The 24,545-nt window shown below is 39.0% G+C and overlaps 2 protein-coding genes across 2 annotated transcripts in view; both read left to right on the top strand.

Annotated features, from left to right (window-relative positions):
- Positions 1-1,417: 1,417 nt before the first annotated feature.
- On the top strand, positions 1,418-16,673 carry nfx1 (nuclear transcription factor, X-box binding 1). The gene is made up of 23 exons (XM_057824123.1): positions 1,418-1,668; positions 1,988-2,677; positions 2,751-2,912; positions 2,989-3,066; positions 3,934-4,039; positions 4,139-4,210; positions 4,441-4,580; positions 4,686-4,785; positions 4,848-5,065; positions 7,896-7,993; positions 9,947-9,977; positions 10,132-10,214; positions 10,277-10,385; positions 10,487-10,606; positions 10,680-10,759; positions 10,831-11,064; positions 13,324-13,397; positions 13,496-13,597; positions 13,668-13,805; positions 14,871-14,937; positions 16,063-16,208; positions 16,269-16,373; positions 16,452-16,673. The coding sequence occupies exons 1-23, from the start codon at positions 1,650-1,652 to the stop codon at positions 16,525-16,527; spliced, it is 3,048 nt and encodes a 1,015-aa protein (XP_057680106.1). The 5' UTR covers positions 1,418-1,649; the 3' UTR covers positions 16,528-16,673.
- A 3,292-nt stretch (positions 16,674-19,965) lies between these two features.
- smarcd3b (SWI/SNF related, matrix associated, actin dependent regulator of chromatin, subfamily d, member 3b) overlaps positions 19,966-24,545 on the top strand; it is a 57,674-nt gene continuing 53,094 nt past the window's right edge. The window contains exon 1 of the mRNA XM_057824266.1: positions 19,966-20,401. Coding sequence (XP_057680249.1) covers positions 20,390-20,401 — 12 coding nt within the window. The 5' untranslated portion in view covers positions 19,966-20,389. The remainder of the gene's footprint in view (positions 20,402-24,545) is intronic.

Below are 24,545 nucleotides of genomic sequence, written 5' to 3' on the forward strand. Positions count from 1 at the left end.
AACAAATCACCTAGCATCCATATGAAAATCGGGCTAATTCAGTGCAACTTGATCACATTCCCCGTTTCCATCAGTTTCGCTTTAGCTAGCACTGCGCATGCGTCAAGTAACTGCGGTGAATCCTGCTGCTAATTTAAACGTTCGCCGGGCCTCCAACCGTCTTGACGGTCAAACCTGGTTTGTTTACGACATTAGACGTTTATTCACGTCGAATGATTGGAATCATGGTGGACAAAAACCATAATATCTTCTATCTTCATTTCCGTTGGAATAGAGCCAATTTGAATAACTGTCATTACAGATAAGGCACATAAGCGTTGCAAAGTGTGGCGACGTTTTTTTCTCTCCCACTATCTCATTTGACTTTCAAAATGTGTATTGCACCAACAAGGGATCAAACACAAATACCATGCGCCATCTTGTGGCTAGCGGAATGCAGTCCTACCAAGGATGGCAGGAAAGTCCTGCATCCTGCGCAGCCTCACTTATTTTTCCTCATTTTTGGAGATGGACTTGAACGCAACACACGTCAGTGTTTTCGTGAATGCTCGCTGCATCCAGTTCAGCTACAGGTAGCTAATTTACCTTAAAATCTTTATTTAATTTTCTGTTATCAAGGCGACTGTTAACAAGAGGATATTGGTGAGTTTCATTCATTAATACAACTTAAATTACATAATCGTATGACAATCTAAACCAATGTGCTGGAGTCAAATCAGATACTTCACATCTGATTAGTGTCCACTTTAGTGCAAACACATTGCTGCTGCCATATGCGTCCTTTATTAGACTTTTACGCCATCTAGTGGTGATTATTAGTGAGACCCAAATAAAATATAACGGTTCCAACCGTTAAAAATGTCTTATATTATTTAATTTTCTTATTTAAAATTAATCTCATATCTAGTCTGGATTTGGGGGATGTGAATGCAGTTCGCTACGAAGATTTTATTTCAAATTAAAAATAAGTTTGAACTTGCTGTACTTAGAATACAAACTATGCATGTATTATATAAAATATAATATAAAAATGACATCATTACCAGGGTAATAACAGTAAAGACTGTAATAAACACTATTTTTTTCCATTTTGTTTTTTTTCTACGCATAACTATCGATTTTCAAACGGCTTGGTGTTTCATAAACGTCATAAATGCACTAGATAAGTGTCTTAATTTAAAATTATTGCATAATTTTTTTGTAAACGGCCAGCCTAAATCATATCCATGTTAATACGGGTAGTTATAAACTTAAATGTTTGAAAAGCCGTCTGGATTTCAAAAACGCAAGTGTATTTTAGTGCAGAAATCACTCACATTAGCTTTGCTGCGAAATACCTTACTGTCTTAAGATGGCCGCTATTTACTAACGCCGCCGTTTTAGACTTCTTTTAATCTCGTTTCTTGACTGATATCCACGGTCCCTTTCTATGGCCTGTACCTGCTGCTAGCTGCCAAGCTAGCGCTCTTATAAATTGAGACAAAACCAGAGATATTTTGTCACTTTTCGGACCCCTCTTTTTTAAAACACCAGAAAACGGATTTTAAAAGAACATTATTGGTTACTTGGAGGACGTTTGCCACTTCCAGTAAACGAATAGTTATCCGTAACTTTTCGCGAGGTTGAGGTGTTAAACTACAGCTGTTTGAATGGCTGAAGGTTCCTCAGGTAATATAATTCTGTGTAATTTTGTCCAGTCGTTCACAGGAGCATGTTTTTTTCTGTAAATAAGTCTTATTTGAGTTTGGGAGGTCACAGTTTGGGTTTTTGACACGTTGAAGTTCACTTGTAGTTGTACTTTTGGGAGTGTTACGAATTTTTACGACCTTTTGATTGTCATAATAATTGTTGACTCCTGATAGTAGTGTTTTATGACCGAGTAAACTCTTACGCTATGTGAGGACCTGACGTGAACTCGTTTTACTGATCAATTAATTCTTGTGTTTTATTAATTCAATTTAAAACACCCTCACTGTTCTGCTTGTAGAGCCACCAGACTTCAATCCAGAGGGTGCCTCACATCATAAGAAGCCAAATGACTTCAAATCACGCGGTCATTTCAGATATAGCAGCGATCGTCGTCCACCTCAACAATACCGCCACGCTCATCAAAGCTTCCCACCTCCCCATTATGACCCTCAACTTGAGCAGGGCGAGTTGGGCGGCAGGAGGCGAGGCCGAGGCCGGCGGGACGGATTCCGAGGCGCAACTGAGAATTTTTACGCCCCGCGGTGGCAAAGAAGTTACGCTTCTGACCGAGCGGACGACGGACCCGATTTAGCAAACTGGAGGAGGGACGACGGCGGCAGGAGTTTGGAGCAGAGGAAGTTTAGGAATGACATTCAAAGAGAAGGTGATTACCCTCATTTAAGGGAGAAGAATGCTGTCGTACGGCCTTACGATGACAACGGAGAAGACCAAGGAAGGACGCATCGGACAAGGAGGACCAGTCCGGACCACCAGAGATCTCATCAGAAGAAACACCCTGAACCGAAGCGACGAGGGCCCATAAAACCCCTCAAAGCATCACCACAGGAGCAACGAGACTCTGATAGAGGGGCTAGTTTCCATGACAACAACAACAGACGACACCCAGGCGACTATCACAGGGGACCAAGGAGACAGCAGAACCAGCGGAGAAACCTGAACATGACGGAAAGCAATGAGACCCAAACAGGTAATCGTGTTTTTTTTTTTTTTTTTTTACGGTGCATATAAATTATTTGACAATTAAAATCCACAATTTTCAGGATGCCTGATCGAGCAGCTGTCGTCAGAGAAGTACGAGTGCATGGTGTGCTGTGACATCATCCGTCTAATGGCCCCTGTGTGGAGTTGCCAGAGCTGCTTCCACGTCTTCCACCTCAACTGCATCAAGAAATGGGCACGCTCGCCCGCTTCCCAGGCCGACGGTATGTCCCCCCCCCCCCCCCCCCCCCCACTACAGCATCATCAGAACACTGTCATAGACCATTTTCTTTTTTTTAGATTCAGCTGAAGGTTGGCGTTGCCCTGCCTGTCAGAACGTTTCTCTCAAACACCCGACTGCCTACACCTGCTTTTGTGGTTAGTATTCTATTGTTAAAGATGACCATTTAGCATTACTTAGTTATGGTGATGCTATGGCTGCTGGGATTTGAAACCTCTGGGTACCTCATGATACAATACGATTTGCGATACAAGGGTAACGGTAACGATGATCTCACAATATGGCAATACAACAATGACATGCATCGGTTAGGAAATCACGCTACAATGTTCTAAAACTAATAAACAGAAAAACAAAATTAGGTTATCACCAGTAGACATCCAATCCATTTGAAATGGATTAGACGTCTACAGTGGTATGAAAAAGTATCTGAACCTTTTGGAATTTTTGATCTGATGTTTGTCAAAATCACACAGATGTAAAAACTGTGTCTGCCTTAACTAAAACCATCGTAACATTTATAGGTTTTCATATTTTAATGAGGATTGCATGCAAAGAATGACAGAAGGGGGGAAAAATAAGTAAGTGAACCCTCTGTCTAAGGAGACTAAAAGAGCAATTGAAACCAATTTTTACCAAACAATTTAAGTCAATCACAGATGAGTGGTTTAAAGCTGCCCAGCCCACTATGAAACACACACCTGGTAAGACTTATCTTGATGAGAAGCATTTTCTGATGTGCATCATGGCTCGCTGCCACCCCTCCCAGTTCAAATGGATTGGAAGTCTACTAGTGATAGACTCATTCCAATTCACAGCAGAAGCTTGTTTTTCCTGTTTATTGGTTGTTTGTAGAATACTCTAGAATGATTTCCTGACCAAAGTATCGATAATCGTTGTATCGCTGTATCGTCAGATCATTGTTATCTTGAGCTTTGTATCGTATCGTATCGTGAGGTACCAAGAGGTTCCCACTCCTACTCCTAATGGTTACATGCTAACAGGCAAGGTAACCAATCCCGAGTGGCAGCGCAGCGAGATCCCCCACAGCTGCGGCGACATGTGCGGGAAGAAGAGAAGCGGCGTGGACTGCAACCACCCTTGTAACATGTAAGATGATACCCAACTATATATAGAAAAAGATGAGTGACTATTAAAAAAATACATATGAAAGTACTTGTTGGGTCTTGTCTTCCATTTTTCCTTCAGTTTATGCCATCCGGGACCATGCCCACAGTGTCCCGCCTTTGTGACAAAATCTTGCGTCTGCGGAAGAACAAGGTAGTCACAATCAAATTGTGCTTAGCAAACTATACGTTTCACTTTAACCATACGTAGCGCTGGCGTATAAGTCGCATTTTGGGGAATGTCATTGTATCGGAGAGCAAGAACATACATACGTTATAGTAATAAAAACGGAGACAACAGTGTGGATGAATATAAATAGCTTCAATATGAATTGGAAACTAGTAAAAACTATATTTTCCCCTGAATTTTGTGTCCTTTTCCAGTCAACCAATGCGTTGTAGCCAGGCGTCGCCGCTGCACTGCGACAAGGCGTGCGGCGCTACGCTCAACTGTGGCCAGCATGTGTGCGTTCAGGTGTGCCATGGTGGATCGTGTCAACCGTGCCAGCTGCAAGTCAAGCAAAGTGAGTTGAGCGTAGCTTCAAAACAGAACCCCCAAACCTCTGTTTTGTTATATATGTAGCCGTCAATAATTGTTCGCTAATATGAATACTGCAACATGACTATAGCCTGCTACTGTGGCGTCTCCACTCGCGAGGTCCCCTGTGGCACGGATACCGACGGATTCAACGGTTCGGGGAATTTCTCTTGCCAGAACACTTGCGGAAAGTAAGGATTTTTTCCCCTCGCTTCTTTCTATTACATTCTCTCACTATGCCTTTCTCTGACAGGATGTTAAACTGCGAAGCCCACCAGTGCCAGCAGCCGTGCCACCGCGACCCGTGCCTGTCTTGCCCTCGCTCGCCTAACACGGTCAAGACTTGTCCTTGCGGACAGACGCCGCTAGCCAAGCTCCTAGAGTTGGGTTGCTTGGAACGAAAAAGCTGTTCTGACCCAATTCCCTCATGTGGGAAGACGTGTAGCATGCCTCTGCCATGTGGGTCTAACGGTACGAACCAGGCTAATCATTGCTACTTGATGTTGTTACTAAGGATGCAACAATATTGGGTTTTATATTGAACCTTTCGATACGCCCTCTTCGATTCAATACGCAAAAACATTCGATCCAAATGAAAAGCTCCCAAAATGTATTTTCTGAATTTATTTTTGTCGTCTCTCTCGCTAAAATGTCTGGCGCAGCTTTGCCTTGAAAAAACAAACTCTGCCGCTAACAGCCAAACTGCATGAAAGGTTCGAGCTGTGGCGCACAAGAATCTCTGCCGCTAACAGCCAAACTGCATGAAAGGTTCGAGCTGTGGCGCACAAGAATTATTGCTCGTGAGGAAAGACGGATACGTAAGGAGGCGGCTTGTCGACTTTTATATCGTACAGATCCGTTGTTTGGCTGCATTTTGGGTGAGCTGATATGCTATCCCCACTCGTACATATTAAACAAAGACTACCTTTATGGATACGTACAACAAAGTCCACCTATATTTTGTTGCGGACTTTGTTGCTATGACCGCGGGTCACAGAGCGCTAACGTTACGTGATGAACAATGAGTGGCAATTTAAGAGCGCTGTACTTCAAACTCGTCCGGTTTATGAAAGTCGATTGTCAAATGCTGGTGGTTTGCAGTAATAAGCAGACGTGACTTCTGTGGCGTATGTTAACATTTTTTTAATGCCCGACAACACTCGCACACTAGATATCATCAAATAGCAACCTAGATGTGCTACGTTAGATCCCATGCCATTGACTGCTTGAGTCCAGAGTGATCATGGGACACGTAGTCCACATTAGAGCTGAAACGAATACTCGAGCAACTCGAGTAACTCGAGTTTAAAAACTGATCCGAGTAATTTTATTCACTTCACGTAATCGTTTATTTTGACAGCTCTAAGCATCACGTTTTGCTCGGACTACTTTTAATGCGGTACAACGCACTGATGTCACGTGCGTAGAGGAAGAAGCAAAAAAAAAAAAAAAAACTTACTGCAGCCGACAGCCACTACAAACGACACCGACGTTGCTAAATACTAGCCCGCACGATGCTACGTTGGTAGCGGGTAACGTCTGATGCGTCTCATAGAGATCACATGTATGTTGAGCTAGTTGCGACATGACAGACTCGGCCGCGTCTGGGCAGCGTTGGTAAACAGCCGCCATCTTAAAGCAGTAGAGCACTAAGCGCTAATAAAGAGCGCTAAGCACTAATAAATAAGATTAACATTACTCTCACTAGCTCACGTAACGTTAGCCCTGCAGAGGGCTAGTTTTCTATTAATTATGACCACTGTCAATGCGTGGCTAACGTGCCTTACATACAGGCTTTAACATAACATAGCGTTGTGGAGTGATGAGGGTGTAAAATAAAAACTTAATAATGCTAACTATCAATTTGAGCTCAGTAGTCATTGCTGGATAAAACACCAAGTAGCACTGGTCCCTAATGTGCTCCAATACAACCTGTATCATACATTTATTTTGAACACTGCAAAAACTCAAAATCCTATCAGGACTTACAGTTTAGACTAACTTAAAACTTAAAAATGGCTTGACACAAATAGAAATTCAATTGAAACACGTGGGAAAAAATCCTAACTTTTAAGTGATGTGTGTTATCAAGCGTAACGGCATTTTTAGGTAAGATAGATATATATATATATATATATATATATATATTTTTTTTTTTTAATAAGATCTAAAAGTTTTTTGAGTGAAAGCAGTGAATGAGTTTTTTTTTTTTTTTAATTCTAGTTACAGCTGAGATGCAATTGTTGGCTGTTTTCAACAATATACATCGAAAATAAAGACATTGATTGACTGAAAATGGTTCAAGATTGGATCAAATGTCTTGTTTTCTCATGTTTATTTATAATTGCTCTTCACCTAAAGATATATTTGTTTTATCCGATTACTCGATTAATCTATAGAATTTTCAGTCGATTACTCGATTACTAAAATATTCGATAGCTGCAGCCCTAGTCCATATACTACATCGATGAATTAAAAACCGCCATGACTGAATAAAAGTTAAGCAGGCCAAATCAATCCATACCAGTGACTATAGATAATGCTGCGAATATTGTTAATTCAGTACGTACCACAGATGGACTCGGACCACAAATAGGATGTTTTTCTCATGTTGTAAACATACCTGCTAAGAGAGTAATAGCAATCAACAGTGTGGCCCGCCTCACTTTACGAACAGTAAAGATTGTTCTCAGCGCTTTTATACAAAATTTCTTCAGATCAGTAAGAAGTAAGCACATAAATATTATGCACTATAATACATGTTTTTAGGATGGTATTGTTATTTTTGCTTGTTAGCAAAAATAAAAAAAACTAATTTTTTTTTTTTTTTTAATTTTAAACGTGTATTTTTTTTTCAGAGCATTAAACGTATCGAATCAAATCGAAAATCGAGTCCCTCGTATCGAAAATCTTACCAAACCATGACTTAACTGTATCGTTGCATCCCTAGTTGACACAGTATTTCATTATTTTCACAACTTGGCTTTACCCACGCAGCTACTATTACTTCAGGCAGCAGAGGGCGCTGTTATCGCTAATGCTAGCAGTGCTTCTCAACCTTTGAGCTGAAGCTACAAATATTTTATTGGTACACTACTAAAAAATGGGACAAAAACTATACATAGTGAAATTATTACTTTGAAATTATGAATCAACCAAGTGACGTTTGCTAATCCATTTTGGCTAACATCTTGACAAACACTGGAAACTTGAAATAAACCTGAATTATGCACTGGAAATGATTAAAAAATACATTGTATGATTATGTAGTACTTGATGAGCTTGTGTATTTGTGTTTCAGATACGATCCACCAGTGCGACAAGCTATGCCATGAAGGCCCGTGTGGGCCTTGTTCGCTAACTTCCATCGTTAGATGCAGATGCGGTTCCAAAACTAAGGTGGGCAAAAATCTGTTATTATTCTTAACGAACAAAAGATCAAAATGTTGAAAACTAGACCTGAAAAAACTTTTTTTTTCCCGATCTGTTACTAAATAAAAATGATAAAATAGCAATCTTAATAAATGAAAAATCCAAAGCTATCACAATCTTGCAACGATAACATTTATTTTATTCATGCCATGACGCTAGCATGATGTTACCTAGCCTAAAAAGTAGCTAAACTTCTTACTTATAAAAGCAGAGTTCAAAGAGAAAAAGTACAGTGGTACCTCGACATACAATCACGTTGACAAAAGATCAATCACCATTTGTTTCTACATCCGACGACATGCTTGAAATACGACAATTTATGACAGCACCGCAGTTTGTTTTCCTGCAAGACGGACGCACAGCGGATTTTCTTGTGAGCAAAATCAACATGGGTTCCAAAAATGTGAGTGCAGGTGGCGAAAAAAGGAAAATGGTGACACTTGCCATTGAAATGAGGATGGACATGATAGAAAAATCTGAGCGCGGTGTGCGCGTCCGTGAACTGGTTCGACAATACGGTCGCAGAATGTTTACAATCTCGACGGTCCTCTTATTAGTTAAGGTGACATTTATTATATTGTAAGATCGCAAAGAAAAAAAATCGACGGCTTCGTTACTTTTTTAATAATTTATTTCAGAACATGTGCAAAACAACATTTCCACTGTCCACCGCAGCTGAACATAAAAAGTCCAGTTCACGTGCACCACGCAAAACACATCCGCAACATTTAGAACTCGATTCATTAAATTATTACAGGTATTACTATTATCATATTTTCATTCAAATTTGTATTCATAATTTAGTTGTTTTGCTCTGTGTAATTGCTATTTGCAATAGTACCAGCGGTATTTATTAAGGATATAGTGTAGTTTTTTTGGCCATGGAGCGAATTAATGGAATTATAATGTATTCTTATGGGAAAATCCTAGTCGACATACGACTATTTTGACTTGCAAACAAGGTCCTGGAACGAATTAACTTTGTATGTAGAGGTACCACTGTATTTGCATATACAGGTAGTCCCCGGGTTACGAACGATTTCCGTTCCTAGACGTAACCCAAATTTCTGCACAAGTCAGAATTAACCTTTTAAGTACCCTTAAATACCCCCCAAATCTCAATAACTATCTAAAAACGTGTATTATACGTCATTGTACTGTCCTCGCCAAGACGGCGCAGCAAAGTCCTAGCTAGACAGTGAGCTAGGCGCCGAAATGACGATGTCAGACATCCGTGTAGTTTGCTGACTTTATTCAGCTGCTCGTGACGTCAACACTTGCAGAATGATACTCAAATAAATATGAAATTTAATCAGTTTCATCTCCAATAACAGCAATTCAGACTTGCGTTTATAACTAGCTGCTGATACAGCAATAACAATCCACACAAACGATTAGCATGTATCAGTTAGCGTCAGTGCATCATCAAAAACAACGACATAAACTCGCCCCAAATATTTGACCACAATTAAAAACGCACAATAAACTGTACAAAGGATATTATATACGGGTGTTGCCTCTGTGGATGCTTCACAAGCAACAAATGTGCGCGCAGGCTTGCAGCTGTAATCTTTCCCCTTTCTCTCACTCGACTCACTCTTCGTCTTTCACGCGCAAATACGGTCTTCGTTGGTTGGAAGTACTACCTGATCCATGCTTCCTGCGTCAAAATAAAAGCATGCATCTCTAAACAAAAGTCAACATTATTAAAACGTCCAGAGACAAAATGGCGGCCGAGAGTCCGGCGTCATTAAGTCGAAATCACGTAAGTTGGTTACGTCGTAACTTGTAGTCTGGAAAAATATGGTTGCTAACCCAAAACTAGCTAAACATTAAAAAATGCTAGCATGGTGCAAGTTTGATGCTAGCTAGCTAACTTCAAACATTTATTTTTGCCAACTGAGTATGTTTACTTTTCAGGAGGTGCTGTGTACTGCCATCCAAAAAGAAGGTAAGCTAGTAAATTCCTCACTTGTTGACTGCCATTCACGGCGATAGATGTCCAATCCATTTTGATTTTCCCTCCAATCAAAATGGATTGGATGTCTATCGTGCTCACGTCCCGATATTTTACTGATAAATTCTTCTTTTTTTTTGCATTCTAGAAGAACTCGTGTTCACCTGTGAGAAACGATGTAACAAAAAGCGCTCCTGTGGTCGACACAAATGCGGCGAGCTTTGCTGCGTGGTAAGTTTAGAGATTTAAGTTTTCTTTCTTTTTTTTTGCTAATTTTGTCCCCTTTCGCTTAGAATTCCGACCACAAATGCCAACTTATCTGCGGCTACAAACTCAATTGTGGCTTGCACCGCTGCCAGGAGCCTTGTCACCGTGGCAACTGTGAGCCCTGCTGGCAGTCCAGTGAGTCACATAAAACTATATTTATCAGGTTTACTTTTGGGTCTTTATTTGGACCGTGAACGTTTTTCTTACTTTCTTAATTCCTTTTTTTTTTTTTTCAGGTTTTGACGAGCTCACGTGTCACTGCGGCGTCTCAGTGTTGTACCCGCCTATCCCGTGTGGCACGAACCCACCAGAGTGCAAAAATATGTGTACTAGAAGACACGAGTGCGAGCATCCTGGTATAGTTTGACGCATTTACCAGTGAGAAAATGCTCAAATTCAGTCTCGTTTTATTATTATTATTTTTTTAAGTGTTTCACAACTGCCACAGTGAGGAAAAATGCCCGCCTTGCACGTACCTGACCGAAAAATGGTGCATGGGAAAGCATGAGGTATTGCTACGTTCACAATATCTTTGAACCTTCTTTTTATTCAAGAAAGAAAAATTCACGTCTATTTTTAGCAACGTAGCAACATCCCGTGTCACCTCCAAGACATTTCCTGCGGGCTAAAGTGCGACAAAACGCTAGCGTGCCAGATGCACCGATGCAAGCGAATCTGCCACCGCGGCGACTGCTCGCCAGCGGACGGCGGGTGCAGCCAGCCGTGCGCGCGGCCACGCCCCGACTGCGGACACGCCTGCGCCGCCCCGTGCCACATGGGCGCTGACTGTCCTCGCACGACCTGTCCTGCTAAGGTAGAAAATTCTTAGGCTTAATAAGCATTTGTGTTGGGCTGGAAATAGCGATTATTTTATTATTTTCATTTTTATTATTGATTAGATAATCGGATAAATGTCACTTTTTCAATTATCTTCGCAATTTATCTTGAAGTTGTTTTAGGTTGTTGTAATTAACAACGAAAACTATTTCAAAAATATTTTATTACAGCTTCCTGACATAACTGTAGTCTACAACTGTTTTAAGTAAATAAAACTTTTTTTGAGGATAAAACATCATACAAAAGTCCTGTTCATTCAAATTAAAAAAAGAGTGGTGTTGATTGACATTTTTTTTTCTTGTGGGCAAAGCGCTGATATAATTCCTCATTTATTTATTTTTTTATACAAACTAAACAAAATCGAGTAAGAATGACGCAGACTAATGAATTTGTTTTCTTTATCAAACAGTTGTTAATGAATCCAATTTCAAAGCACACTCTCTTCTATGACAATATACAGTGGGGCAAATAAGTATTTAGTCAACCACTAATTGTGCAAGTTCTCCCACTTGAAAATATTAGAGAGGCCTGTAATTGTCAGCATGGGTAAACCTCAACCATGAGAGACAGAATGTGGAAAAAAAACAGAAAATCACATTGTTTGATTTTTAAAGAATTTATTTGCAAATCATGGTGGAAAATAAGTATTTGGTCAATACCAAAAGTTCATCTCAATACTTTGTTATATACCCTTTGTTGGCAATAACGGAGGCCAAACGTTTTCTGTAACTCTTCACAAGCTTTTCACACACTGTTGCTGGTATTTTGGCCCATTCCTCCATGCAGATCTCCTCTAGAGCAGTGATGTTTTGGGGCTGTCGTTGGGCAACACGGACTTTCAACTCCCTCCACAGATTTTCTGTGGGGTTGAAATCTGGAGACTGGCTAGGCCACTCCAGGACCTTCAAATGCTTCTTATGAAGCCACTCCTTTGTTGCCCTGGCTGTGTGTTTGGGATTATTGTCATGCTGAAAAGCCACGTCTCATCTTCAATGCCCTTACTGATGGAAGACTTTCACTCAAAATCTCTCGATACATGGCCCCATTCATTCTTTCCTTTACACAGATCAGTCGTCCTGGTCCCTTTGCAGAAAAACAGCCCCAAAGCATGATGTTTCCACCCACATGCTTCACAGTGGGTATGGTGTTCTTCAGATGCAATTCAGTATTCTTTATCCTCCAAACACGAGAACCTGTGTTTCTAACAAAAAGTTCCATTTTGGTTTCATCTGCCCATAACACATTCTCCCAGTCCTCTCCTGGATCATCCAAATGCTCTCTAGCGAACCACAGACGGGCCTGGACGCGTACTGGCTTCAGCAGGGGGACACGTCTGGCAGTGCAAAATTTGAGTCCCTGGTGGCACATTGTGTTACTGATAGCAGCCTTTTTTACTGTGGTCCCAGCTCTCTGTAGGTCATTCACTAGGTCCCCCCGTGTGGTTTAGGGATTTTTGCTCACCCTTCTTGTTATCATTTTGATGCCACTGGGTGAGATCTTGCATGGAGCCCCAGATCGAGGGAGATTATCAGTGGTCTTGTATGTCTTCCATTTTCTAATAATTGCTCCCAAAGTTGATTTCTTTACAGCGAGTTTAAGAGTTACAGAAAATGTTTGGCCTCCGTTACTGCCAACAAAGGGTACATAAGAAAGTATTGAGATGAACTTTTGGTACAGACCAAATACTTATTTTCCACCGTGATTTGCAAATAAATTCTTTAAAAATCAAACAATGTGATTTTGTTTTTTTCCCACATTCTGTCACTCATGGTTGAGGTTTACCCATGTTGACAATTACAGGCCTCTCTAATCTTTTCATGTAGGAGAACGATTGGTGGTTGACTAAACACTTATTTGCCCCACTATACAGTTTGAATGGGAGTTTGTGATGAAAGGAGACTACGCTGTTATATGAATGAGTTTATGTGTGTGATTTCTTTATAAAAAGAAAGGAGACAACTTTACTTTCTAACAATAACTCAAGTGCTAATATGCTTCTCCAGAACACAATACAAACGGACACTTAGGACACTAAATAGCATAGTCGCTAACTAGCAACGTCTACTGAAAAATTATAATTTTGAGTCCCCCCCCCCCCTCTTGTTATGTGGCATTTCAAGTCAGCCATGTGTGTAGTTTGTGTGCATTGTGGCGTTATTACTTTGTATTTGAGGCTGACAGCACAAATAGGGAGAAATTGAGATTTTATTTTTAGTACTATGATATATTTTGTCAGGTGGCGCTGCAGTGCGATTGTGGTCGAAGGAAAGAAGTGGTAGCCTGCGCTGAGGCTGCCAGTTCTTATCAGAGGTTAGTTGACATGAATAAAATGTTATTATGTGATATTCTAGTGGTTCCCTTGATTATTCCAAAAGTTAAATGCTGGTTAAAACCTGCACACGTCACAGGTATGCTGCCATCGCCATGGCTAGCAAGCTGTCCGACATGCAACCCGGCGACTCTATGGATATCGGCCCGTTGCTCGCCAAGAAGGAGCTCAAACAGAGCAGGTAGACAAAATGTCAGGATTTGATCACGATTCATGACAATGAATTTGACCAACTTATTTTTGTTATTGAGGCTGGAATGTGACGAGGAATGCGCCACTTTGGAGAGAAACAAGCGCCTGGCCGATGCTTTGCAGATTGACCCCTCCTCGGACCCTTTCAATGTGCGCTCTACTTCCGTTTACAGCAATAGCCTCAAAGACGACGCTAGGTATGGCTTCTGTTTTGATTACATTACACTTAAAAGTAAAGATGTCCCAATCGATCGGGTCCGATCACGTCATTTTCAAAGTATCAGAATCGGCAAAAAAATATCGGACATGCCTTTTTTAAATATACATATATTTTATTTAAATCGTTTTCTAATTGTATTTAACTTTACAGACAAAATGTCTTACACTCATTCAGAGTAGTTTTGGCTTTAAGTAGGGCTATCAAATGTATTGCGTTAACGGCGGTAATTAATTATTTTTAATTAAGAACGTTAAATAATTAATGCATGCGCTGCACGACCCACTTACGCATTGTCGCGTTCAATCTATAAAGACGCCGTTTTACCTATCGATAGCGCTAAAAGGCAGCGTATATTGATTAGAAAGACTTTTGACAGCCTTTGGAGCCATTTTTTATGTGGCTAAAGCCTTACAATACCTCTCTCAGCAATTAAAATTAACGTGGGAGGCAATGTGGGGAAGAAAGGTAGTAGTTGATCATTTTCTTAACACCCTATGTTGTTTCCTAACGCAGAGAAGATATATCAATTGGTGCCCCTACGCACAGTCATGGTTGCACTTCCCATCATGCATTTGGGCAGAAGTTAAATGGCTACAGTATCATTTACTGAAAGCTCAACAAATACACTAGATGGCAATATTTAGTCACTATATACAAAGTCACATTTATCCTTTAAGAATTCAAGTCTTTCTATCCGTGGATCCCTCTCACAGAAAGAATGTTAATAATGTAAATGCCATCTTGAAGATTTATTGTCATAATAAACAAATACAATACTTATGTACTGTATGTTGAATGTATACATTCGTCTGAGTTTTATTCATTTTTTTCTTAATGCATTGCCAAAATGTATGTGATCGGGAAAAATTATCCGGAATGATTGGAATTGAATCGGGAGCAAAAAAAAGCAATCGGATCGGGAAATATTGGGATTGGCAGATACTCAAACTAAAACGATCGAGATCGGATCGGGAGCAAAAAAACATGATCGGAACAACCCTACTTAAAAGGCGTTACATACATTTTTTTTTTCCTTTTTCAGAAAAGACTTGAAGTTTGTCTCAGGTGTCGAAGAGGCTATTAAGAATCTGGTGGAGCTTGTTGCTAAGGTAAGTGTGGACTAAAAATACAGTTCAAGTTGTCAAACTTGTCTTTGTGCGCAATTATGAATTAATTGACAACTAATCAATCATCAAATGAATCATTTATTGAGCCTTTTAACAGAAAATATCATTTTTTAACAAAAAGGGAAAATAGTATACTGTATTTTTAAAACTAAAAACAGTTTTTTTTTTTTGTTTTTTGTTTATTCATTTAGTTTAATTTGAAAACTGCATTTTTAAAAAATGTTATTTTAAGTTTTTATTAAAATGAAAAAAATTGCATTTTTTTTCAACTAAATATTTATTTTGTCACTGTTGTACGCGGGGGGGCGAGGATGGTAAAATACAAAATATTGAATTATTTTATAACTATCAATATTGTCTGATTTACAGAAATTACCGTATTGGCCCGGATATAAGACGGTATTTTTTGCATTTAAATAAGACTGAAAAATTGGGGGTCGTCTTATATTCGCGGTCTAGACGTTATACCTATTCACAACACTAGATGGCGCCAGATATCATTGAAGCGATGTTCTGTCATGACAGTTCTCAGCTACTCTCAAGTTTAACCAATTTGCATTATTTTATTGCAGTGTTTTTCCTTATTCAGATTTGTTTTAAGACTAGTTACAGTTAGACTTCACTTTGATGGTTAATGCATTTATTGCAATTTTGTTTATCACAATAGATTGGTTTATTTACATTTCAAACACCAGAAGCCATTCATTTACGAATGTGATTGCACTTTAGTTTACATATTTAAATGTTCAGATATTAAGATTTGAATGAGACAAAATAACATGCTTTTTCTCTCAAATATATCGTTATAATCATTTGTTTCAGATGTACTGTAATTATTTTCTATATAAAAATTAATTTGGTGTTCAAAAAGTCTTTTTTTTCCAAACTTGAGTCTTGAAAAAGAGGGGGTCATGTTATAATCAGGGTCGTCTTATATTCAGGCCAATACGGTGCATGTAAATTATATTTTACTAAAACCACATGAAGTCGTGGTTTATTTTCATGGACCAAACTAAATAATGTTGCGGTCCAGATTTAGCCCCCAGGCCTTCAGTTTGACACCTTTGCTATACATCGAATTATCCTTTTTCTGCTGTTGTCGTGCAGGGCAAACAACCAAAAAGAACTCACTTCTTCCAACCAATGAACAGAGAGCGCCGCAGAATCGTCCACGAGCTCGCCGAAGTCTACGCCGTGGAAAGCGTTAGCTACGACAGCGAGCCCAATCGCAACGTGGTCGTCACCGCGCACAAGTAATGCCCACAAAACAGCTGACATTTAGTGGACACGTTCATACATCTTCTTTTTCTCAGAGGGAAGTCACTGTGTCCAAAATGGACGCTCACCTCGTTGATCGAACGGGAAACTGCCGCTAGGGCCCCCGTGCCCATCGCTCACATCAAACTGCCGAGCAGCAGGTCGGGTCTGGTTCTCCCGCGTCTGACGCCATTTTGTCACTTGCTCTAATGTATGGCCTCCTCCGACTCTGCTCACAGGGCTTCAAGCACCACCACCTGGTCCAAACTGGTCAAAGAAGAACCGGTCATCGATTACTTTGACGTCCAGGACTGAACAAATTCAACACGAATCATAAATACCACGAATGCTGCTTTTGAACTTCCACTTGCATAATTCGGTCGAACAAGTGATTGTAAAATGGCTTCTCCTCATATGCAAAGCTTCCCTAAGGGAGAGTGTCTTAATAAAAATGTCACTCAAATATGATTTCTGTCATCTTGTTGTAAATTTGTACTACAACTGTATTGCGAAAAGTAGTTTTCCAGGCTATTTCTGCTTGTACTCCTATTCCCACAAGCCTTTTTGAGTAGGTGGAGACTAGTGGGTTGCTATAAAAGTATGTTGACTAATTTGATTCAGTAACTTGTAGGGGTGTAACGGTACACAAAAATCTCGGTTCGGTACGTACCTCGGTTTTGAGGTCACGGTTCGGTTCGTTTTCGGTACAGTAAGAAAACAATGCAAAATATAAATGTGCTAGTTGTTTATTACACACTTTTGTGCTTTCAACAATAGGAACAGTAGCCTATACAAAGCTAGAATTCTGCTCAAAAAGTAGCGGGTATTTAAAGATAATAATCCAACAATAATTTGCCTTTCACACCCCGCGTATTGGTCAGCTTTCTTTCTGAAAGAAAGAAGAAAAAAGAAGTCCTGTCCTAAAGAGAAAAGCAATCCCAATGACAAAGATTTTAAACATGTATTTTACGAATGAAATGCCTCAATGAATCTTTTTTTTTTCTTATGAATGGTTTTCAAAGGCTTTATTGGTGGATTTTCTCAAGTTAAAGCACCACACAGAAATTAAAAAATTTAATTGTGTAAGCAGGATCTGTGTATTTGTATTATTTAATTACAGGTGTTTTAGCTAATTTCTATTTATTTTATTATGGGTTTGTATTTTACAAATGTGATGTAGTATTCATTCATATTGTATATTTTATGTCGTATAACTTAAGAACTAATATTCACATAGGAACTAATTTTGTTGTGGTAGGAGGGTTTTGTATTGAACACGGGGCCATGTTGGTTCTTCTTATAGCAGAGAAGACAATTGTAAATCAACAAAGACAAGTCAACTGTGCCCCAATCTACCCCTCAAGAGCTCTGATGGACTCAAAAAGTGGGTTACGATTGCATATTAGTTTGAAAAGCGACCGGATCCACCGTATTTTTACACGAGTGACTTCCAGTCTGCTAGCTAGTAGTATTGACACAGGAGGGCCACGTCTCTCGTCAAATAATAAACTCTGCCGTTCTTTTCGCGTGCATCGCGTTGAGCCGCTTCTGGGACGTGTCTAACACGCGGTCGCACTGCGACTGGTGTGCATTTGCTGGTTGATTTTAACGGCCGCGTTTCGCTGCGTTCTCGCGGCAGCCACGTTGTCGCGCCGTTGACGTTTCTTACTGTCCTACTGTGTTGGTCCTCATTATAGTAGAGAAGATGGAGTAAATATTATCTACACAAAGAAACTGTAACCCGATCGACTCACAGCCTCGAAAAGTAAGGGTTACATTATGTCAGAAACTCGTTCGGTACACCTCCGTTCCGAACCGAGCACCAAGTACCGAAACGGTTCAATACAAATACATGTACCGTTACACCCTTAGTAACTTGTATATATGTTTTCATTAAGTACAATATTATAGAATGCTTGCGTTCTTATCAAAATGAAAAAAGTTTATTTTAGCCTTTTTTCTTTGTGAGCACTGTTGTGGAGTGATTTAAACTCTTACGTCAAGTAGACATGTGCCGATTACCAATTTCAAGGTGTACCGAGGTATGAAAATGTTAAGGTTTCAAAACTGCAAAAATTTCCCACCATACCGTCCCTAAGGTATTAGCTATTTTTTTATGTCCCAAAAATGCATGGAGAAATCCCTTTCTTGCAGCTGTAAGGCTCAACCCTCCCCTGTCGGTTGTTGCTCAGTTGTCAGTGAGTTAGCTGTGCTACACGATGACTGGAGGAGGTGAAACTCCTGAACTTTTTCCTTCATTGAAAACGAAATCGCTGGTATGGCAATACTTCGGTTACAGATGGCTGTGGCTTATATGAGGAGGGCCAACCGACATGTAAAACATGTTTGCGGAGGGTGGTGCCGAGGAGGCAATACCTCCAATATGATTTTGCATTTATACAAAATTAAAGGTTCGTAAACAGTGTCATGAATGTTTCACATCAGCTACAAGAGTTAATTCCAGCATGTTTAGTGTGTCTAGCGGTGTTAAAACGTGAGGTTTTTTTTCTATCTGGCAACTGTGTGTTAAGAAAGAGTGTGTGTATAGTGTAAACATGACACAAGTCATACTTACTTTTTATGGAAAATAATTCAATTATTTTTGTTCTTATTGTAATAATGTTGAACTGTGGCTGTGCATTTATGCTCACCTAAAGGACTGCATTTATTTACATTTTATTTAGATTTTTTTTTTAACCTAACATTATACTTATGTTCCTATTTGCTAATGTTTTGAAAAATAAAAATCCTGTTCAATGGATTTTTTTTAAACAACCCAGATATCTCAAAGTACCACATTTTAGAGCTGTAATTGCAATACCGTGAAACCGTGATATTTTGGATTAAGGTTGTCATACCGTCAGAATATCATACTGGCACATGCCTAATTCAAGGCACCACAGCGTTGTAAAAGACGGTAAGGGCTCGAAAACCAGAAAAAAAAAGAAAAGGCAGGTGGCCAAAGCCGGCACGCAACTTGATGCTGAGTGGCCTGCGAAAGCAATGTGCATCGACTCCATGTTTCTTAATGAAATAAAATATAAAATTACTATAGTGCTCAATGAAAGATCGAGTGCTATGAAAAAAACAGAAGTTACCTTTTTTTTTTTTTTTTTTTTAAACATTTTGTTTTTCATTTTTGTTCATAATAGAAAATGAAAACATTACAAAACATTTTTTTAATTAAACGGAAAAATAACCCCTTTTTTTAAAAAAAAAAAAGAAAAATAGAATATTTTCTGGGTTTGTTCTCCAAATTCAAATTTTAAAAATAGATTTTTTTTTCTATGAAAAAAATGTAAATGTTAATAAAAACATGAAACAAAAAAAACAGATTTTGGATCATTTTTGGGTCAAAAACCTCTGTGTGAACATTCATCGACTATCAAAATCTAATTAGATAATCAACTAGTAAAATAATGCCGTCCTAAACAAATCCATAACTACTATTTGGCCCACGTTGTTTATGAGTTTGACACCCCTTATATAAAATATTGGTAAAATTTAATTTTGATGAATGGTATCTAATAGAAATATTGGTGTCTCTAATTGCATCCACAGTATGATAAATTTGTCATTTTTTAACGAATGCTTTTCCATAGTGTTGCTCCCTTCATGTGCGTCTAGTTTTTTTTCTGCACACCCTGCATTTTTTAAAACATCCCCCTCCCCAAAAAGAGTGGAGAAAAAAACAGGCAGTCTCTTTGTGTCTGCTATTTGAGAATTTAACGGAAAAAAATAGTAGAGAGGTGTTGCACTGTAGGAAACCCTCCAGCCAACAGAAAAAAAAAAAAAAACAGCGAGGAGGATAACAATTTGACGACACTCCCTGCCTGCCTGTGGTCATTTTTCATCACATCGACTTCTCCGGTGGCAGACCGCGCCTGCGCCGCTCCTCGCTTCCCTTTCCCCAGCGAGGCTTCACCAATCCCGGCTTGGCGGCGGCTCCATCTCCGGCGTCCCGCAAGGCCAGCAGTAGCGCTAACAAGTCGCCGTTTAGTGATGGGGAAGTGACAGTCAAGTCTCCCTAGCTTTTTTTGGAGGTTGCTCTTAAAAAGCCGCGAGGAAGTTGAGGAAAAGACCTGACTGGACCACACCGGACTGGACCGGACCGGACGACTGCACGCATCCGACACTTGGTGCTGTTGAGTCGGCTGAAAAAGCACTCACATAGAGGATGGAGAGAAAGGTACGGAGCGGACATGATTCTTTTTTTTTTTTTTTTTTTTTTTTAAATACTATTATTAGAACGTTGGTGCAGCATCCGTCGTGTAAACTGCTGTTTCGTTTTTATTTTCATACTGAAATGGGGATTTTCAACGTAAAATGGTGGTGTTTTTGGCCTCAGCTACAGCCGCATAGTGCAGCAGGCATTAGGGGGAATTGGGGATGTGGTTGGGGGGATAGCGGAGCGAGGTGGTGGTGGTGGGGGGGTGGGGGTGCTGGACTAGTTTGGCGTCTGCATCATCAGCCACTTTGCTGTAGCAGCCTCCGAGCTTCACTAGACACCAGCTTGTTAACCTTGACTGCCTATGGGGAAACGAGACACTTGAGCCCCCGTGAAAGGGAGCCCGAGCCCGGGAGAAAAGGAGGGAGGGATGGGGTTGCTGGCCTGGTTACATGGGAGCACCACTTATCTTATTTGTCTTCCTCATCTTGTCAAAAAGTTTCACTTGTGCCATTTTACTGATAATTTGATTTTCACTCACACAATTAGAACATTTTTCGTCAAGTGTACTGTGTTACATTTACTATGATCCTTATTAATAAAGTATTACTATGTTATATATACGCAATGTAAATAATGTTTGTGGCGTTAATTAACCACAAGCGGGTGTTTAAAACACACTCATATTATTAGAATAAACAAAAAACATTTTTAAAGAATAAATTGCACATTTAGGTCTTCCTGTTGGACGGAATTTCACATTACCCTCGCCACGATCTCACGATATACACATTAGGGATGCAGCTATCGATTATTTAGTAATGGATAAATTTATCAATTACCGTATTGGCCTGAATATAAGATGGCCCTGATTATAAGAAAACTCCCTCTTTTTCAAGACTCAAGTTTGAAAAAATACTTTTTGAACACCAAATTAATTTTTTTATACAGAAAATAATTACAGTACATCCGAAACTAATGATTATAACAATATATTTGAGAGAAAAAGCATGTTATTTTGCCTCATACAAATCTTAATATCTGAACATTGAAATATGTAAACTAAAATGCAATCACATTTGTAAATGAATGGCTTCTTGTTTTTGAAATGTAAATAAACCAATCTATTGTGATAGAACAGCAAAATTGCAATAACTGCATTAACCATCAAAGTGAGGTCTAACTGTAACTCTAGTTTGAAACAAATCTGAATAAGGAAAAACATTGCAATAAAATAATGCAAACTGGTTAAACTTGAGAGTAGCTGAGATCTGTCATGACAGAACATCGCTTCAATGATATCAGGCGCCATCTAGCGTCGTGAATGGGTATAACGTCTAGACCGCGAATATAAGACGACCCACACTTTTTCAGTCTTATTTCAATGCAAAAAACACCGTCTTATATTCGGGCCAATACGGTAGTTAGAATAATCGAGCAATCGGATTTGGACATTTAATGCGTTGCAGAATAAATTTTAGGAGATGTAAAATAAATATGTGCTTTCAAAAGAGCGTTCATTGCAAACACAAAATAAAATTCCCGATTGTTTATCCAAACTATTCAGAATTGCACTTTCACTTCACAAGAGCAATAAACGCACTTAAATATAAATTTAAAATAACTGAGCTTAGCCTCAAACGGTAATGAAAATTAATAAATGAGGATTGAAGTAGGGCTGCAGCTATTGAATATTTTAGTAGTCGATTAATCGATGGACTACTTACTTCGAATAATCGAGTAATCGGATAAGGAACAGGAAAACTGAGCCTAAAACAGGATAAAAACAAAAGAACAATTTGCTAACTTACATAGAAAAAGTCCGCTCGCTTAAATGCTATAAAATGCTTGGTTTTTTCCCCCAATGCTCTTAATAAAAGGTTCAGACACATATTCACACAAAAATGGCTCAATATACCTATAAACTAAATTATGAATGCATTAAAAAACATTAGCTCAAACAAAAACTTAGCTTACGTTGGTCTTAACAGCGAGCAGTTGGATTCAGCCATATGAAAAGAGGGAGACCAGAGGGCAGTGTATCCACCCTAATCAATAAAACTAAACCATTTCAACACCACTTTAATTAAACGAATACTCAAAGCAACAAAATTTAATTCGAATATTTTTTTCTAATCGAATACTCAATCGATTAATCGTTGCAGCACTAGATTGAAGTACAACAAAAGAACAATTGGCTAACTTGCGTAGCAAAAGTCTGCTAGCTTAAATGCTATAAAATGCTAACTTTTTTTTTCAACGCTCTTAACAAATCGTTTGAACACGTATTGCCACAAAAAACTGCTAAATGCACCTCTAAACTAAATTACGAATGCATCAACAATATTTTTTCGCTCAAACAAAAGCTTACAACCTTATGTTGGTCTTAACAGGGAGCAGCTGGATCCAGCCATGTTATATTAGTTATGTCATATTCACTGTTGCCGCTACTGGCTGGGCAGTGTATCCACCCAAATCAATAATACTAAATGTATACACTTTCACAACAAACCATTAAACGCCACTCTAATTAAATGAATACTCAAAGCAGTAAAATTCAACTCAAAACTTTTTTTTTTACTAATTATATTACTAGAGTTAATCGATTAATCGTTGCAGCACTAATACACATCTTGTAAAAAATCAGGCCTTTATTATTACTAACAAAAGAAAATGAAAATTATCATGCAAAAATTTTTGTGGCGTTATTATCCTGGATGGTTTAGAAATCATAATGAGAGACAAATTCAGTAAAACCACTTGAAATATATGATGTCTTGTGCATATCAGCAAGTTTTATGTGACATCATCACTCTTTAGCGTTTGCATTAATGGCAAGGGTTCCGCGCTGTTTTTTCCTCTGGATTCGGCATCTTCCCTACGACCTGAGTGTAAATGAAGACGGACCTGTCATCTCGTTCTGGGAAAACAAAGGATGACCCTTGGCTGTGATGAGTTGGCCCAAGACAACAGTCAGGGCAGTTTCTATGAGAGCCCTTCATATTCTGGCACATTCTTGTCCTTTTTCCGCTCCAAAAAGGAATGAACCCATTCGTTCCTGGGCAGATCTTGAAATTTCCTCATAGTCAAGCCACGTTTTGTCTAAATAGCACTTACTCAAGTACCTCAAATCAAGAGAATTCAAGGGAAAGGCCCGTTCAGGTCACGTTTGTGCTCGCTTAACCAGATGTTCCTCGATGGTTTAGTCCAAGACAGTTTAAACTTGGATTCCAACCCCCCCCCCCCCCCCCCCCCCCCAAAAAAAAAAAAACGAGAGCTTTCAGAAAACAACTATGGTTAGTTTTGGATTCAGGACCCGAAAAAATGTATATAGGATCAAATTAGGGCTGCAGCTATCGATTATTTTAGTAATCGATTAATCTATCAACTAGTTAGTAACACTTAATAATCGAGTAATCGAATTGGAAACATTTAATGCGTTGCAGAAATTTTTTTTAGGAGATGTGAGACAAAGGCTTGCTAAGATTGCGCTTGCAAAAGAGCATTAAATGCGAACACAAAATAAAATTAAAATAATGAATGTTTCTTCAAACGATGCAGAATTGCACCCTCATTTGAAAATAAATTACCTGAGCTCAGCCTCAAACGGTATAAAAATAAATGAATAAATGAGGATCTAAATACAACAAAAGAATATTTGGCTACCTTGCATAGCAAAAGTCCGCTAGCTTAAATGCTATAAAATGCTAACTTTTTTTTTTAATACTCTTAACAAATCGTTCAAACACATATTCCCACAAAAAACGGCTAACTATACTTATAAAATTAATAATAATTATAATTAAGTTACGAATGCATTAAAAAAAACGAGCTGAAACAAATACTCACCTTATGTTGGACTTGTAAAATGAATTATGTCATATTCACTGTTGCCACTAGAAGGCAGTGCATCTACCCAAATCAATAAAACTAAATGCAAACTCTTTCAAAACAACAATTACAATGTCACTAATTAAACGAATACTCAAAGCAGAAAAATCGGATCCGAAGCTTTTTTTCTAATCGAATTACTTGAGTTAATCAATTTATCGTTGCAGCAAATTGCATCAATGCAACAATTTTTTTGTTACTGGTATTATTGTTTGCTAAGAGTAGTTGAGTCAAAACTAGGGACGTTCTGAGTCCGAGTCACCTGATTACGAGA

Source organism: Corythoichthys intestinalis, chromosome 20, assembly GCF_030265065.1.
Source record: "Corythoichthys intestinalis isolate RoL2023-P3 chromosome 20, ASM3026506v1, whole genome shotgun sequence".
Classification (NCBI taxonomy): domain Eukaryota; kingdom Metazoa; phylum Chordata; class Actinopteri; order Syngnathiformes; family Syngnathidae; genus Corythoichthys; species Corythoichthys intestinalis.